The 18,429-nt window shown below is 37.5% G+C and overlaps 2 protein-coding genes across 14 annotated transcripts in view; both read right to left on the bottom strand.

Moving 5' to 3' along the window:
* The window catches only part of AQR (aquarius intron-binding spliceosomal factor), a 104,315-nt gene extending 88,825 nt beyond the window's left edge, over positions 1–15,490 (bottom strand). The window contains exons 1-4 of the mRNA XM_015066413.3: positions 15,357–15,490; positions 9,165–9,659; positions 5,690–5,746; positions 2,210–2,250 (exon numbers count right to left, since the gene is read on the bottom strand). Of these exons, the coding sequence (XP_014921899.1) occupies positions 2,210–2,250; positions 5,690–5,746; positions 9,165–9,239 (173 nt within the window). The 5' untranslated portion in view covers positions 9,240–9,659; positions 15,357–15,490. The remainder of the gene's footprint in view (positions 1–2,209; positions 2,251–5,689; positions 5,747–9,164; positions 9,660–15,356) is intronic.
* Positions 11,992–18,429, bottom strand: part of ZNF770 (zinc finger protein 770) — a 59,292-nt gene continuing 52,854 nt past the window's right edge. For 12 of the 13 annotated variants that reach the window (XM_053224200.1, XM_053224208.1, XM_053224199.1 and 9 more), the window contains one exon: positions 11,992–16,769. In XM_053224200.1, coding sequence (XP_053080175.1) covers positions 14,635–16,716 — 2,082 coding nt within the window. In that variant the 5' untranslated portion in view covers positions 16,717–16,769 and the 3' untranslated portion in view covers positions 11,992–14,634. The remainder of the gene's footprint in view (positions 16,770–18,429) is intronic. The other variant, XM_053224210.1, reaches the window with a different exon arrangement.

The raw sequence follows: 18,429 nt of genomic DNA, 5'->3' as shown, positions 1-18,429 counted from the left end.
CTGCTCAAATGTTCATATATTCAGAGGATTCCCCTGATCATTCAATCTAAAAAAGCCCTTGTCACTACCCTAAACACACTTCTTTTTTTTAAGTTTACTTATTCATTTTTTGAGAGAAAGAAAGAGACAGAGTGTGAATGGGGAAGGGGTAGAGAGAGACAGGGAGACACAGAATCCAAAGCAGGCTCCAGGCTCTGAGCTGTCAGCAAAGAATCGGACGTGGAGCTCGAAACCATGAACTGTGATACCTGAGCTGAAGTTGGATGCTCAACTGACTGAGCCACCCACACGCCCCAGGAGAGAGAGAATCTTAAGCAGGCTCCATGCCCAGCATAGAGCCCAACACAGGGCTTGATCTCACGACCCTGGGATCATAACCTGAGCCAAAATCAAGAGTTGGACACTTAACCAACTGAGCCACCCAGGAGGAGCCCCTAAACACACTTTATTTTAATTCATAGCACTTACTACCTGCTGACATTATATACCTCTATATTTCCTATATGTCTAGACTAGAAATAGAGCATAAGCTCGGTGAGCAGAGACTGTCTGTCATGTTCACTGTTGTACCCTTAGCATTGAAATGGTAGTTGATAAATGTAGGCTCAACCTTGTCCTCTTCTGAGCTCTACACGGAGATACCCAATGGCTTATTCTACATCTCCATCTAAATGGCTCTTTAGTACCTAGAATTCAACATTTCTAAAAGTGGACTATGATCTATGCCCAACCCCAGCCCTAATGACAATAGCAGAAGTCAGTAATGGAATCACTCACTAATCACCGGGCAACCTGAGCCAAAAACTTAGAAGTCACCCTTGATTCCCCCCTTTCCCTAACCCACCAAGTCCAACGAGCAACCGTCTTTTCATTTCTATCTCAATTTGGCACTCTTCTCCACCTTCAAACGTCATCCAAGCCATCATTATCGTGAACCTAACTACTACAATACTCACCCTTATTTCCTGCTTCTTATCAACTCTAAATTCTTTTTTTAAAAGATCATCATCATGCTTACAACTCTTAACTGGCTTCCCATTATTCTTCAAATAAGAAACAAAATCTTTAACATGGTCTTTGGCCCTGTCTCCTTTTACATGCTCACGAATCAATCATTAAAGCAAAAACAATTAGCCTCTTATTCTGACAATAACATGGATTTACCTTCACGATATTTAGTAAAATTAACCTTCTAGGAATCAAACACATGAAAAATAACAAATCTGAGATTTTAAAGTTTTGTTACATTCATAACCTAAATGTTTTCATTTCATATTAAAACATTAGGGGCACCTGGGTGGCTCAGTCAGTTGAGCGTCCGTCTTCGGCTCAGGTCATGATCTTGCAGTTCATGGTTTCCAGCCCTGTGTAGGGCTCTGAGCTGACAGCTCAGAGCCTGGAGCCTGCTTCGGGTTCTGTGTCTCCCACTTTCTGCCCCTCCCCCACTCATGCTGTCTCTGTCTCTCTCTCTCAAAAATAAACAAACATCAAAAAAAAAACAACACATTTAGTCAACTGTCCTTCCACGATACTCACTGGGCATCCATGTCTGCAGGTGCAAATATAAAAATATGCCTCAAATACATTAGTTAAAAAAAAAAAAAGACACGATATGGAATGGTGTGTAGAGTATAATCTTTCTGTATTTAAAAAAAAATCAGGGAGGGGGCTAGATACAGATATATATGTAGATAAATTGAGGGTTAAAGGATAGGGAAGATTTCTTGAAACTTACCTCCTTCTTTACATTGTTCAAATATAATTTTCATTTTTTATTTTTATTATTTTATATATATGCTATACATCATTTATAAAACATATATTTTACTACTTTGTATAAAGTATTATTATGTATGTTTTACTTTTATAATTTTTAATAATATTTTTAAAAGATTTATCAAAGAAAATTAGTATTAGTTCAACTGAAATAAAATCTCCATGTTTACTGTCCCTCATGTTTCATCAGAAACAAAATAAACCTGATGGGATTTAATCCCCGTAAACGAAGTCAAAAATTAGGAAGCAAGAAAATAATGTATGGCTCTTCAGCAGCTACATATAAAGTTTTTCTAGCCACCATCTCCCTGATAACAAAATCTAACAGAAAAATAAAAGGTCCAAGTTATGATCCCATTTAGCTTAGAAATACAGAAGAGATCCAATTTGATCCCACCTAATCCCTATGTATGAAAATTAAACTCATTCTTACCTCGATTTGACAATCTCTTTTTCATATATATCTTCAATGACCTGTTATCAAAAATATAAAAATGTTTAATATTTCAAACATTTTTTTATCCTAAATTGATAGTTTTCTATTACTGAGTTACTGAGATTACACAAAATAAGTTGGTTTAGGATATCAAATACTACTGAAATAATAATTAAGAGATCTTTATAATCTCATCACATTCCTCAAAATGTAAAATAACAGAAAGCAAAGTTGTAGAAGAAGATAAATAAAATATGTCTACATAAAAAGATTCCTAGAAACAATCATTAAACGGTATGTTCAAGGTGGCTCTATTGTGAACGTCTAAGATGACTTATTCATAATATTTCTAGGAAAAATAAAATTTCACAAATAAGAATATTTTAAAAAACTTAAAAGTGTATGTTATCAGACTCCATGTAAGAATGATAACAATGTACTTTCAAAAGCCAGACACTAAACTAGAAGTGTGAAGACATAAAAGAAGCAGATTACAAGTTGGTTTTCCAAATACACACAATAAAGCCTCAGAATTTCAATTCTTTTGGGTTAGTGAGGCCAGGATGCTGTGATACTTCAGAATTCAGCATTGATGTTGGAAGCCTGGTTCAAATCACCCATTTTCATTGCAGATAGCTAGAAACCTTGCCTAGGACAGCTCTAAGGCTCACTTTCCCAATCTACAAAAAGGATCTACACAAAGTATCCCACAGGGTTGCTACACAAAGTATCTACACGAAGTATCCCACAGGGTTGCTATAAATAAGATACCACATGTAAAGAATTTAGTGCAAATGTTGGCATATGGTGAGTCTTTAACAACAGTTACCAGCAGAAGTAACAGAAGTGCTACTAATAATACTTAAAAAAAATCCTACTGTAAAATTATGAAGTCCTTTAACATGGTCATATATTTTACTCTAGCTGTATCTTTTAACTGCTCAAAGTTATTTGTCACGTAAATGTGGGTGATAGAGGGGGGAAGACAGTGAGGCAAACAAGTCTTATTCAATTTAGAAAAAATTTCTGTTATTGCTTTTCTTTTTATAAAAATTCAAATTAAATAATAAAATGAAAGGCATAATCTTTAAATACCAACCTACAATAAAGTTCTTCTAAACAGATATACATAACTTCATTCAGTATTATAACTAGTGTTAACTAAAATGATCTGGATATAATCTTTGAAAATCTAAATATAGAGCTGAGCCTGGGTGGCTCAGTCAGTTAAGCATCCGACTTCAGCTCAGGTCATGACCTCACAGTTCACGAGTTTGAGTCCCGTGCTGGGCTCTGTGCTGACAGCTCAGAGCCTGGAGCCTGCTTCAGATTCTGTGTCTTCTTCTCTCTCTGCCCTTCCCCTGCTCGTGCGCTCTCTCTCTCTCTCTCAAAAATAAATAAAAACATTTTTTAAAAATTAAAAAAATAAAAATAGATGAAAATCTTAACAATTAGGTTCAACTCAATCTAGCTGCATCATTAAAATATTCTTGTTATTAGTGAAAAATGACCCTAGGAACCCCCAGACAACATATACAAACACATACAAACAGCATATAAAATAAAGCAATTCTGATAGTAATTAGAGTGATTAACACATACATGTTTATGAATACCTCTCGACGAATACAGGGATTGCAGGCAAAACAAAAATATATTTACAAATGAAACATTTAAGCTCAAATAATAAGAAATTTCTGGTTAAGGGGCATGTGGGTGGCTCAGTCGGTTAAGTGTCCAACTTTGGGTCAGGTCATGATGGTTAGTGAGATCAAGCTCCACACTGGGCTCTCTGTTGTCAGTGCAGAGCCCACTTTGGATCCTCTGCCCCCCTCTCTCTCTTTCTGCCCCTCCTGTCTCGCTCTCTCTCAAAAATAAAGTGTTAAAAATTGAAAAAAAAAAAAAAAGAACTTTTCGGTTAAGTTCAGTTTTACCAAGCGTGCCTAAAGCATCACAACTCAATTTACAATGGCAGAACCTAAAGGGAGTCTTCATTAGCTGACCCTTGAACAATGGTGCCAATCCCCCACACACTCAAAAATTCATGTATAACTTTGGACTTTCCCCAAATTTAACTACCAATAGTCCACTGTTGAACGAAAGACTTACAGATAACATAAACAACACATTTCATATGCTATATATATTATATACTGTACTCTTACTGTATCATATACTGCATGTTATATACAGTATATATATATATAGCATATACTGTATGCTTACTGCATATACTGTATTACACACTGCTAGAAAAAAGAAAACACTACTAAGAAAACCATAAAGGGGGAGCCTGGTGGCTCAGTTGGTTAAGCATCCGACTTCAGCTGGGTCATGATCTTGCGGTTCGTGAGTTTGAGCCCTGCATCAGGCTCTGTGCTGACAGCTCAGAAAGTGGAGCCTGCCTCAGATTCTGCGTCTCCCTCCCTCTCTGCCCGTCCCCTGCTTGCACTGGTTTTTCTCTCTCTCTCTCAAAAATAAACATTAAAAAAAAATAAGGAAGAAAAGATACATTTATAGTACTATACTGTGGATGTATATATACATACATGTATACACAGACCCATGTAGTTCAAACTTACGTTGATCAAGGGTCAATACTTGTTAAATGGCATTCAATGTTATCTCTGTTTCATTTAAAGATCTCTCTTTTAAGAATCTATTTCAGGGACTCCTGGGTGGCTCAGTCAGTTAAGTGTCTGACTCTTGATTTTTGGCTCAGGTCATGATCTCATGGTTGGTGAGATCAAGCCCTGCATCCAGCGCAGTGCTGGATTCTTTCTCTCTGACCCTCCTCAGCTCCACACAAGCATGCATATGCTCTCTCTCAAAAATAAGCAAAAATAAATTAACAAAACAAACAAAAGAAAACAAAACATTTCAATGAGAATGAATCCTACATTTAGGAATTTTTGTTTTCATTTATCCTAAATTGTTCCAGTTGAACCATAAGTCCATTCCCTTATTTAAATATTACTGGTCTTTAGTTATCTAATCCTCTACCCTAAACAACTCCCACTGCTTGCACCATTTTTACAAATTTTTATCTCAGTTCATCAACCTAAAAATTAAAAAAAATATATCTTCTATCCTACATGTACTGTCAAAAATTGTACAGAAATTCCTGTATATTTACAAAAATATTCATTACATGGTCATTATAATAATGATAAATTTAAAATAATCTAAGAATCTATAAACAGGAAAACAATTAAATTATACACACAATTTCTGAAAAGCTTAACACAGTAAAACGACAATAGAGGTGATCTCTGGGTAGTGATTTTTATTTTCTAATGTGTAACTTCTACATTTTCCAAATATTCTAAGATGAGTAATTGTTAGTCTGATAATTAGAAAAGTGTAATTTGAACTTAAAAAGAAATCATGGAATGCTTCTGTTGAATTAGCCCTTAAAAAAAGAGATACAAAGAACGTACCTATTCAAAAAGAATGTTGTAAACCAAAAATACTTACCTTTATATCAAAAGGTGATTTTTTCTTGATATGCGGAGCCCAGTATTTACACGCTAACTGCAAAAGTAAATAGTATAAACAATAAGTCACAGGTTCGTATCATTGTCGAGCACAAAGACTAAGATCATATATCAATAAGCTATTTTTTAACAAACGCTACAGGCACTGGGGGATAGAGTAATTCTACTTTCTAAGAGGACTATATGGGCAAGCAGGCCAGTTAGCATCCTTGGCCCCAGTCCACTAAATGCCAGTAAGGCCCTGCACTGCACTCTGTCATTGTAATTTTAAAAAACAAAATATACTTTTCTAATCACCACTAAAGAAACGGTAGGACCCAATTAATAACCACAGTCAAATATCTTCAGCTAGAGATAAGAAAACCCAGGAACCTCCTAGAAAGAACACCCTAGAACCTAAAGATTAAGTGAGCTACCCAAGATTACAATTAGTTAAGAGTTGAGCCAGTATTAGAAAAACAGATTCAAAATCTTCAGTTATATGTATAAAACAATAACATTTAAGTGATTAGTGGACACATGTAACAAAACCTAAAAAGTTATCTATAAGCGGATTATTACAAAGAATAAAAGAGCTGGTATACTTTAGCAGATTTGGTTTCACTTGGAAATTGTGAATTCTAAACACATACATTCAATATTTCCAGACATTTAGCTGTATTGCATAATATTATATTCAAGAAAAAAATGGTTTATTAATATATGTTTTTTAAAGAAACTCAACTACAGGGGCACCTGGGTGGCTCAGTTGGTTAAGCGTCTGGCTTCAGCTCAGGTCATGATCTTGTGGTCCGTGAGTTCGAGCCCCACATCGGGCTGTGTGCTGACAGCTCAGAGCCTGGAGCCTGTTTCAGATTCTGTGTCTCCCTCTCTCTGACCCTCCCCCGTTCATGCTCTCTCTCTGTCTCAAAAATAAATAAACGTTAAAAAAATTTTTTTAAAAGAAACTCAACTACAATCTCTTGAAAAATGAAAACTCTAGTAAGCACAAAGACTCAATATATTCATAAAAAAGTGAATCCGCACAGGGTCTAGTGTATTGGAGGAACTCAAATAATAGCTGATGGACTGATGTATGCATGTAGGCATGTGTGCATGGATGAATGAACAAATAAAATAAAATCTGAAATGGTTACCTCTTCTGTGAAGCTTTCCTCAACCCTACCTGATGGTGATAATTACTTCTGAACTCTACTGAATAGTCTTGTGTTTCTGTATTATTATTTGATTGCTTATCTAGCTTTCCTGCCCACTTAACTGGAACACTTATGAGATGGGACCCGTGTCTTCTTTGCTTCTATAGCTAAGCACTTATCACAGTAAACACACTCAAAGGGCCTTTCAAGCAGAGAGGACACTGGTCTTGAGGAAGTCTCTCCAAACCAGTAAAGTAACGGCCCACTTACGTGATACCTTACTAAACTATCAATCACCCTCCAACCTGAGAGAAAATACTTCACCCTCAGTTATTTTACGCTAGTCTCATTTCCTTATTCCACTGCCTATGACATCTAGCCATCTTTTCTTTACCTCATACCATTAAGAGAACTGAATCTGCTCTGTTTTTATGATTCAGGGTCTTCCAAATAACTATGTAAATCCTATCTTCTGATCCAAACTGCTTACTGTAAATATATGATACAGCTTTTCCCTTAGGGTGTAACCTGTGACCTCTCTGACACTACCACCCCCAGGAATATACTGCCCTCCCCAACACTCTCCAGCCTCACTCAAAATAGAAACTCTTCCCAATTCCCACTTAGCATAGCCCCTCTCTCCTCTCAAAAATAAATAAACATTAAAGAAATTAATTAAAAAAAAACCCAAACTACTGTATTGAGAATGAAATCCAAACTTATCTCAGCCTCCAAGTGTATATGATCTGATCCCTACATAGTCTCATTTCATACCATTCTCTTACTTTTTAAAAACATTTTTAAAGTTTATTTATTTATTTTGAGAGAGACAGAGACAGCATGAATCGGAGAGGGGAAGAGAGAGGAGAAAGAGAATCCCAAGCAGACCCTGCACTGTCAGCACAGAGCCTGAAGTGGGGCTCGAACCCACTAAACTGGGAGACCACGACCTGAGCAGAAACCAAGAGTGGGACGCTTAACTAACTGAGCCACCCAGGTGCCCCTCTCTCCTGTCTCTTATGTTTGCTATCTTGGCCTTCTTGATATTCACACCACAGGGCATTTGCACTTGCTATTCCCTGGACTGTTTTCCTGTTCTTCCCAAAACTGGCTCCTACTATGCAGTTAGGTCTTAGCTCAAATGTCACCTCAGCTAAGACTTTCCTGACTGCCTTTCATACACCCCACCCCCATCACTGTCACAACACCGTTTCATTTTCCTGACAGCACTTATTACTGTTTGAAACTATACTGCACCTTTGTCTGACTCATCTCTGTAAAATGCAAACTTCTTAAGATGAGGAAACTAATAAACGGCTTTAACCACAAAATGCAGGTAAATGGGAAAAGGGAGATCTAATCTAGTTAAAGTTGTCAGGAAAGCTACTCCAAAGCAACATAGATGGATGACAATGAATTAACCATATAAAGAAAGGTGGGAGAAGATGAGGATTCTGAGCAGAAGGAACAATGCTGAAGACCAGGAGGTAAAAGCATGGCAAATTCAAATACAGGCAGTTCAGTGTGGCTGAAGCAGAGTTAGAAAGAGAGAGAAAAATGGATGTAAGCACAGGCCAATACTTTAAAGGATCCTAGTCATTACCCTAAGGAAAATTAGGACTCTTTAAAGATTTTAAGAAGGTAAGTGATATGATCAGATTTGCATTTGCGTAAAATCACTCACAGCAATATGAGCAATATGAAGAATGGGCTGGAGGAGAGCAAGAGGAAAGACAAAAGATTTGGATGCCTAAGTCCAGAGAGAAAACAAGGGCGACCTGACTTAGTCTACAGAGAAGCAGACAGATTTAAAAGATACTTAGAATAGAAACATGTAAAATGTAAAGATTAGTTATGCTGCTGAGCTAATAGATGTAAAGTAATCTTTACATATAAATGTAAAGATTAGTTATGCTGCTGAGTTAGGGTTGTTTCCCTAATTACAGCCAACCGCGGTTCACAATGCAACACAGTAAACAGGTTGTAAATGCACGTTCTCGGATAAAACGATTGCTCTCGTCACAGATGCATCTACTTGGAGCAGGTGTCTTGTCAGGCTCTCATCACTCCACTCAAAGCCTAGGTTATACTACGGCTAAGAAAAACCCTATTCCGCCCTCTGTTAGCCATCATCTCTGCTACGAAACTTTGCCAGTCTCAAATAGGCTAGGGTGCTGTTTCTTCTGCGAAGAAACAAGTGAACGAAGCGACGAACGAATGCCTCCTGGGTGCTCCCAGTCCCAAGGAAAATCCCACCCCCCAGGCCTTGGGGCCTCGACATCTCCTCCCTTCACACACACCAGACTCGCCCAAGCGCACCTGGGTTACGAACTCCGCGTTGATCTGGGACACAGTAGGAGCCACGATTTTCTTGGGCTGAGCAGGGGCCGCCATGGCAGCACTCTTACTCCGCTCCAGTGGTAAGGAAAAGTCCGTAGGAGGAACGGTAAACCCGATACACTTCCCCTAACAGGCAGCCACGGCTGCCTAATTCCGCGAAGCAAGGGCCAGCCAGCCGGTAGGTCCTCAGCCTTCACAGTCCCACAAGAAACGCGTACAACAGCCCGTACATTTCCCCCGGAAGCGGAACTGAACAGGGCCGGAAGTTCGTGTAGGCGTTGGGTCTGAGCTAGAGAAAGCAGGGGCTTCGGCCTCCTCCGCATGCTCCCCCTAGCGGACAGCTGAGAGAACACACCCAGCAGTCTGGACCGGATCTCAGTGATAAATCTCAGGTAGGTGGTGTTGTGAGGGTTTTTCATGGTAGAGTTAGTTGCAGAGGAAGGGGGGAGACTTGACGAGGGGGTTCTCTCCACCCTAAAAAAAAAAAAAAAAAAAAAAAAAAAAGGCAAAAGCAGTAGTGAAAAAAAAAAAAAAAACAGCCTGTATGCAGGGCTCAGTTTTAACTGTTTTTAACAGATTCATGGAGGTATAAGTTGACATACAATGAACTGCATGCACAGATTTAGAGTGTAAAATTTGATCCGTTTTCAGTCATACGTCCGTGAAACCATCACCAAAATCAGGATAATACGCATATTCAACACCCCTCAAAGTTTCCTCATGACTTTTGCAATCCATCCCTGTCGCCCAGATAAAAAGGGGCTAAGAGGTTAGTGACTGAAGAGGCAATGGAGGAAGTAGGTGTAAAATGCATTTTCAGCATAAAGGAAAAAAATATAACAGTAATCTGAGAACAGATAAGACTGACGTTGTTTGTCTTAAGGGCTATCTCTTTTTATGCTAAGTGCAGTGGATATTTTTGATTGCCTATCCTCCCTTCTTTCCAAACACAACTTCAAATTTGACCATTATCCATATCCATACTGTTTTATATTGTATATGTAAAATAGAGAACATAAAAAGATGCATTCCCTTGCTTTCCAGAAGCATGTAGTTTTGTTCAGTGATTCTCAAAGGGTAGTAGTCTCAATATAGCAATAACAGCTAACCTGCATAAGTGCAAATTCCTGGGCCCAACACCAGACATCAGAAACTCTGAGGGTGCAGTTTAGTAATCTATGCTTTTAACAAACCCTCTACATGATTCCAGTGCACACTAAAGTTTAAAAACCACTGATCAACAGTGACAAGAGAGTTATGAACGAAAAGCAGTGCGAGCATAGGGGATGGAGTGTTTAAGGCAAATCAGAAAAGCTTCCGAAGGAAGTTGTAACATTTAAGTTCAAACTCAAAGCATGAGTAGAAACTTGCCAATGTATATGCAAAATATTATGTGTTCCATATTCGTTTAATAATACCATGGCACCATTTTTCTTTTCAGTTCTTTCCCCCTCCTAATGCTAACAGAACTCCAGCAGTTAGCCCTGAAACTTAAGCTCTTCTAACCAGCAACAGAAAGCTCGACAAGATAGGAATTAAATGTTCTTTCCCTGATTGTAAAGAGCAGATATTCTGTACCATCAAACAGACCTTGGGGCGCTTGGCTGGCTCAGTAGGTGGAGCATGGATTCTTGATTTCAGAGCTTTGAGTTTGAGCTTCTGTGTTCACTGTAGAGATTACTAAAACAAACAGTAGTCCTTGAAAAAGTTATTTCTAACAAAAAATTCTCATAAGTTACCTAGACTTCGAAATTGTTGCTATGTCTTAAAACTGTAGTTCTAATAGGTTGTCTTCTGTAACATGTAAATTGAAATATTTTCAGGGTGCCTGGCTGGCTCAGCCAGAACATGTGACTCTTGATGTCAGGGTTGTGAGTTCAAGCCCCATGTTGGGATAGAGATTACTTAGAAATAAAAAATAATAATAATAAATCAGTTCATCATTTCAAAAAAAGTTTTCTGCAAGCCAGTTTTAAACTTTAGTTTTCCCTATAATTATGGAAAACCAAATAAAATCCAGCTCAACTAAATTTAATCTTTGAATAGAGTGTGAAAGTCTGTATCTAATTTAAAATAATAGTAGGTAAACCAGATGGAGACAAGAATATACATGGGAGGAACTAATTCTGTATTTCTTTAGTACAAATCTGGAAAGGGCGGGCAGAGGATAAATGGTTAAGCAGGTAGATCATGTGACATGAAATGGAGTTAACATATCCTTTTGTAGGTGATAAGAAGGTATCAGGGGCTCCTGGCTGGCTCAGTCGGTTAAGCATCCGACTTCAGCTCAGGTCATGATCTTGCGGTTCATTAGTTTGAGCCCCGCATCAGACTCTGTGTAGACAACTGAGTCTGGAGCCTGCTTCAGATTCTGTGTCTCCTTCTCTCTCTGCCCCTCCTCTGCTCAATCTCTCTAAAATAAATAAACATTAAAAAAAAAAAAAAGAAGCTATCAAAGAAATGTAATAAAAAGGAAAAGTAAAAAATAAGTTGGGGCGCCTGGGTGGTTCAGTCAGATGAGCGTCCCACACTCCTTTTGGCTCAGGTCACGATCTTATGGTTCCGGGGTTCAAGCCCCATGCTGGTAGCGTGGAGCCTGCTTGGGGTTCTCTCTCTCCCCCTCTCTCTCAAAATAAATAAATAAACTTAAAAAAAATAGGTAAAAATGGAAATGATTAAATATCCATGTTAGGAAATTTAGTGTAGAAGGTGGATTGGAGTGGGCCCAGGAAAGTGTTTGGCAATTGGTACCTTATGACAGTATTATGTGATTTTCCCTTTTTAAAGAAAAAAAAAGTCCAAACTGTATAATTTGAAAGTTTATTTTTAAAATATTCTGAAATTTGAATTCTCCAAGACTCTTAATCACCATCTACTTTCCTTCAACACACACACATTTTGTCCTAAAATTGTTGGTCCTACTGCAGTACAAAACAAGAAACAGTAATTCCACTAACTCAGCCAATCAAACTACTTCAGGAAGTAATCAGGCTATAGCCTGGAATCACTGAAACAAAAAAAATTTAATAAATCTCCTTAAAGATATTTATAAAGTTTATTTTTTCAGAAAACCAAAGTGACTGATTCAACAATACCAACAGTTCTAGCATGCAGCAAATCATGTAACATCTAATGTTTAATCTTCTTATGGATGTATACAGTTTACTTTCATTCCTATAAAGTTTCCACAAGAAGCTTGCAATGATAAAGGTAAATAAGTATTTTGTTACAGGTACTTCGAATAGCACTACAGTACATCTTTGACAAAATTTGTACAATATTCCAACTTTCAATATGAAACAGCTTAAAAAGGCATGGGCCAAAAAAAAGTATAGTAGTTATCACTTAAGTAAAGAAAGTCTAATAATCATACAAGCACAACACTATTAGAACTCTCCCTGTTTGGGTTGGGAAAGGACTAAATGAGACATTTACTTCAAATAAAATTACATAAATAGTTTTGGAAAATCCCAAATTACATAACTTCAGACGAAAACCCCTTGAACCTATATTCTTGGAAAATAGGAACTAGTTATTCCTTGTTTTTATGCAATAGGTATGTTCTTGAAAAGTTTTGTGTACAGCAAATTCTGTAAACCATCATGTTGCCTGCACTGGAGGAACATATCTGAAGGAAATCTAAGATAAATTATTCTTTAAAATATGATTCTCCTGCACATTTATACATCACTGAGCATTCTCTGTACTGTTGTTTTATCTCTGTGTATTAAATCCAAGGTTCTCAAAATGCATTTGGAAAAGAAGATACCAATGTCCCCTCCTCTCTCCTGCTACACAAAGACAATTTTTAGAGTACGACACAGAGCTTACAAAGAATGTTCATTTATCCATTCTCAATAGAGGGCTTGCCACTATATTTGTGATAGGACAAAGCCACCTGTTCTTTTAGAAAGCTAATGGTTATTTTCTTTAATTACTAAGAAATCTCATTCTTAAAGATTTTACTAAAAAATGGCAAATATGAAGGACAATTTGTGATTGTGTAAGTCTTTTATAGCTTAAGATTCAATATTTCCCAAATAATGACAGTGCTGTTTAGAAAAAGGATACCCTCAATTCTGCAAGCACTTTATTCCTATATGGGAATAATTACCTTACTTATCAAAACAATTTATGAATTATCAAAATAATGTTCTTTAGCATTAGACTCTTGCAAGAAACATAGACTTAAAAACTAGAACTAGACCTGGGGCATCTGGGTGGCTTAGCTGGTTAAGCCTCTGACTTTGGCTCAGGTCATGATCTCACGGTTCATAGTTTTGAGTCCTGCGTTGGGCTCTGTGCTGACAGCTCAGAGCCTGGAGCCTGCTTCAGATTCTGTGTCTCTATCTCTCTCTCTGCCCCTCCTCCACTCATGCTCTCACTCTCTCTCAAAAATAAATAAACATTAAAAAAAATTAAAAAGAAAATAAACTAGAACTAGACCTAGTCATTGCCATTTGATCAAACTTAACAGATTTACTTAAGTCATATGACCACCCAATGCATGAGGCATTAAAACAAAGTTTTACTAAAGTAAATCAAAGTCTTAGGGAGATGCAGATCTAGAGGGGAGTCTTAAGTCTCTAGCTACTGATGTCAATCACCAAGTAAATAGATGAATTGCATTTATTCCTCTGAAAAGATAACACTGCATACAGAACATCAAAGAGATTATGGCACTTGGACAATATTCCTGATAAGTAAACATGGTAAATGTATACAGGGCCATACTAACTTCTCTCCTACTTTTAAATTTGGGAAAAACAGCAAGCTGGGCAAAAAACCAATTCTAATCACTTGTGGAAAAGGAGGTGAAGCTACCAGAATCCTAAGAATAGCTTGCAAAAGACCAATGAAAATAATACTGTGATTTTCTCATCCATCTTCACTTTTACTGCTTTTGTATTTTTTACTTACAAGAGAAAAAAATTTTGCAATGGAATTTGAGCCATAGGTGGACAAAATTATGCTTTCGTGTGAAATATAAAACAAGTAAAATGTAGTGGGGCTATTTGCTGCAGCTAAAAACCAATTTTTACCTCTCAGTCTTAAAGAGATGGCATGCCTTAAGGAATAAGTCCTTTAAAGAAAAATGAATGAACTGAGTTATTGTACCACATCTTGGATTTATATTTTCAGTACAGCCAAAGTATATATTAAAATAAAATAAATGCTTACTGTGTGGCATCAAACCATGTTCTTCCCCCTAAATTTAATTTGGCTGTTCCTAAAACATCCTATTAATTTTCTATGTACTGTATCTTGCTTCCTACTATGCAGAACAAGCAACTGCCTATGAAATCACCCAACCTAGTGAAGGCCTTTTGGTAAAAATACATTTTAAATGATACAAGCTTTAAGACCAAGATTATCAGAGACTACGAATGTGTTACTGGTTCTGTCAGTTACATAACTGACTTTGAGAACCACTTTCTCTTGTGGTTAGTCACTCCTTAAAATGAGTAAGTTGATGTCTCTTCCAATGAGGAGCCTGTCTGAATGTTTTGCCACAGACTGAGCATTCAAATGGCTTCTGCCCTGCGTGAATTAGATAGTGTCTTTCCAGTTTAGATGGAGATCTAAAACTCTTGGAACAAACGCTGCATTGGTAGAGAAGGCCATCATTCCTCTCCGCCCGCCCTGAATAACCACAACAGTGACCGTGATGGCTCTGCTCTGACTGCAAAAGTACACTAGAGAGATAGGGCTGCCTGTTCCTATAGGGGGGACTAAGAATGAAATCCTCCGATTCTGCCTTAACTTTTATTTCTGATATTTGATCTGACTCTGAGGCCTCATATTTTTGGAAACCGGGAGTCTGACATTGTTGGGAAGCATTATAGTTAATATTATCACCTGGATGAATGAGAAGTTGGTTCAAATTTTCAAATTCTACTTGGCAAAGAGATCGTCTATAAGGAATCTTATCAATATGAGTTAATTTGTGTCTTTTTAAATGAGCTGACTGTCTAAAAGATTTCCCACAAACATTACAGCCAAAAGGCCTCTGTCCAGTATGAATTAAATAGTGTCTTTGTAGTTTGGATATAGAAGGGAACACTTTCTCACATTTGTCACAAGGACACATCTTATGTCCAGTATGTAGGTTTTCACTTGGAACTGAAAAACCACACTGAAGCACTTCACAGTTATTAAAGAATTCCTCACCTGATGAACCGTAGATAGATACGTCTTTATTATTCGCTGAATTATCTATAGTTAACATGTTTTCTGTCGTAAGGATACCTTTCAAGTTTTTACCCACATTTTGGTTCTGGAAGTGTTTTTGCCAAGAAAATGGCAAAGTCAATGTTTTCTTCTTTTTATTGCCAACTGTCTTGTATGTTCCATGCTTGCCAAGAGGGCCCATAAATGTTCTCTGGGTTTGTTCAGGGCTCTGCTCACTGGAAATAAGATCACAATTTTCCAAGAAATTGTTTTTAAATACTTTTTTCTCAGATCGAAGATTATCTAATTTCTTACCCCCAGCACGTTTAAGTTTAGCCAAGATTTTTTTAACAACGGTTTTATAGTTGTAGCTTCTTTTGAGCCTGCTTGGCATTTTGCCACCTCTGGCAGGAAAACACTTATGTCCATTGAGAATCTGCTCTGATTCAAAACACTCTTCACACTCTGGACACTGAAAAGGGACGATATAAATAGAGTGGACATCAAGTGGATTATTCTCCTCAGATTCACCTAAATCACCATTTTCCAAACTATCCTGCTTTGCATTTAATTTATTAGGCAGCGGGCATGATTCTGGACTCTTCACCTTTAATGAAAGAGTCTGAAAGGTCTTATTCCTGGTATGGATTTGTTTATGCTTCAGAAGTTTGCTTTGAATCTTAAATCCTTTTTGACAAAAACAACATTGAAAAGGCCTTTCTTCTGAATGCGTGAGTTGATGAATTTTTAAATGAGTTGACTGTCGGAAAGACTTACTGCACAGGACACACTTAAAAGGCCTCTGACCAGTATGAATAAGTGCATGCCTATCAAGTTTTGATTGTGATGGAAACATCTTGCCACAGATCGTACATGCATGAATATTCTTTCTTTTCTTTGTAGGGCTGTATGCAGGATCAGATTTAGAGCACGGGTGTAATGCCCATCTTTCCTCTGTGGTAAAAGTATGATACATCCCATATACCGGCTTTTCTTGCTTGGCCTCCAGCAATCTTCTGACCTGTTTAACGTCATTCTGGTAGGTTTCATTGTGAAGTTGTTGGTGCTTCACAAACGTCTTCAGATTTTTAAAGTGGCGTTGACAAATGCTACATTTAAAAGGCAGATTATGAGTTAGTTGATGTCTCTCCAGATGAACCAGTTGTCTAAAAGTTTTATGACACACATCACATTCAAATGGCTTTTGACCAGTATGAATGAGATAATGCCTAGCTAATTTTGATGGCGTTTCAAAGTGCTTGAAGCAAATATTGCAAATATATGGCCTGTTTCTAGGTAGTTTGTTGGCTACTACACACTGTTGAATCTTTAGCATTTTTAAATTGTTTTCAGCCATCATATTCTTCAGTGATACACTCTGATGAACTCCATGTTCTTAAACTCCACAGATGTCTAAAAATTAAAAATAAAAATGTATTAATTTAAAATTTATTCATATGAAAAGAAATAATTTGTCTTTTGGCTAAAGATATTAAGGGCAGAGAGGAACCTGGACTTTTTCTATGTTTATAAGTTAACAACTATTTTAGATGAATACTTTAGAATCATAAAACTAACTTCATACATAGAAATGATGAGTCTTTAAAGAAATCTCTAGGGGCATCTAGCTGACTCAGGAGATAGAGCATAGGACTCTTGATCTCAGGGTTGTGAGTTCAAGACCCAAGTTGGGTATAGAGTTTACTTAAAAAAAATAAAATTAGGGGCGCCCGGGTGGTTCAGTTGGTTCAGCGTCTGACTTCGACTCAGGTCATAATCTTGCAGTTCCTAAGTTTAAGCCCCACAATGGGCTTTTTGCTGTCAGCACAGAGCCCACTTTGGATCCCATCTCCCTCTCTCTGCCCCTCCTCCACCTCACTCATGCTCTCTATCTCTGTCAAAAATAAATAAACATTAAGAGAGGGAAATTAAAAAAATAAATTAAAAAATATATATCTAAAAATCAATATAAAGTTGGATTTCTAATTGAGATAATGCATTAAAAGGGGACTGAAATGAATTTCTTAACATTAAATAGACCTTTTAATTCCAATTTTCCTAGTTCTCTAGTAAGTAGCTTTGTCAGTATTTGTTTTGTCATTTAAAAAAAATTAATCTAGACAGGTAAGAAGTGTAAGAATTACAATATAATACTAAAAATAAGATGTATTTGCATTTAATTATAGCATACCATGGGCACAATCTGAGAAGGCAATGTTTCAGATACCAAAGTTGGATTTCTTAGCCACCTCATTAACAGTATTTATTATTATTTTTTTTTATTTTTATATAGAGTGAGTGTGAACGGGGCAAAGGGGCAGAGGGAGAGAGAGACAGAATCCCAAGTAGGCTCCATGCTCAGCTCAGAGCCTGATGCAGGGCTTGATCCCATGACCCTGGGATCAACGCCTGAGCCTAAATGGAGTCAGCTGCTCAACTGACTGAGTCATCCAGGCGCCCATAACAGTATTTACTTTTAATTACTTCTTTGGACCAACAAAGACAACATGGACAGCTGGGAGAAAATGGCCCAGATAACTGGGGTTCTAGTCCTAGATTTGTCACCATATGATCTCAGTGGCAGAAAGAAAGAAATACAGATTCTTCATCTCTAAAATGGGGAAAATGCCTCCTGGCCTGCCTACCATATCAAGTTGTTGTGAGAATCATGGAGATAATGCATCTGAATGTGCTGGAAAACTGTGAAGCAATACACAAATGTAAGGTATTACTTAGCTCAACACTAATCAAATTTTAAAGCTTTATCCTTGTCTGCATAATTTTTTAGGGTTTCTACCTAAGAAATAAATACATTAACTAAATTTGTAGTTATGTCTTCTTTGCATTTTGTTGTTCAGCTCTCAAAAGACATGTACAAAAGCAATGAGGCAAATTGACTACTTCTGTATTTATCAATGGCTAAGTAATTTGAAAGTTGAGGGGCGCCTGGGTGGCTCAGTCGGTTGGGCGGCCAACTTCGGCTCAGGTCATGATCTCGCGGTCCGTGAGTTCGAGCCCCGCGTCGGGCTCTGTGCTGACAGCTCGGAGCCTGGAGCCTGTTTCAGATTCTGTG

The sequence above is a fragment of the Acinonyx jubatus genome, chromosome B3, assembly GCF_027475565.1.
Source record: "Acinonyx jubatus isolate Ajub_Pintada_27869175 chromosome B3, VMU_Ajub_asm_v1.0, whole genome shotgun sequence".
Taxonomy (NCBI): Eukaryota; Metazoa; Chordata; class Mammalia; order Carnivora; family Felidae; genus Acinonyx; species Acinonyx jubatus.
Note: the sequence above shows the minus strand (reverse complement) of the source record. Positions and strands in the feature narration are given on the sequence as shown.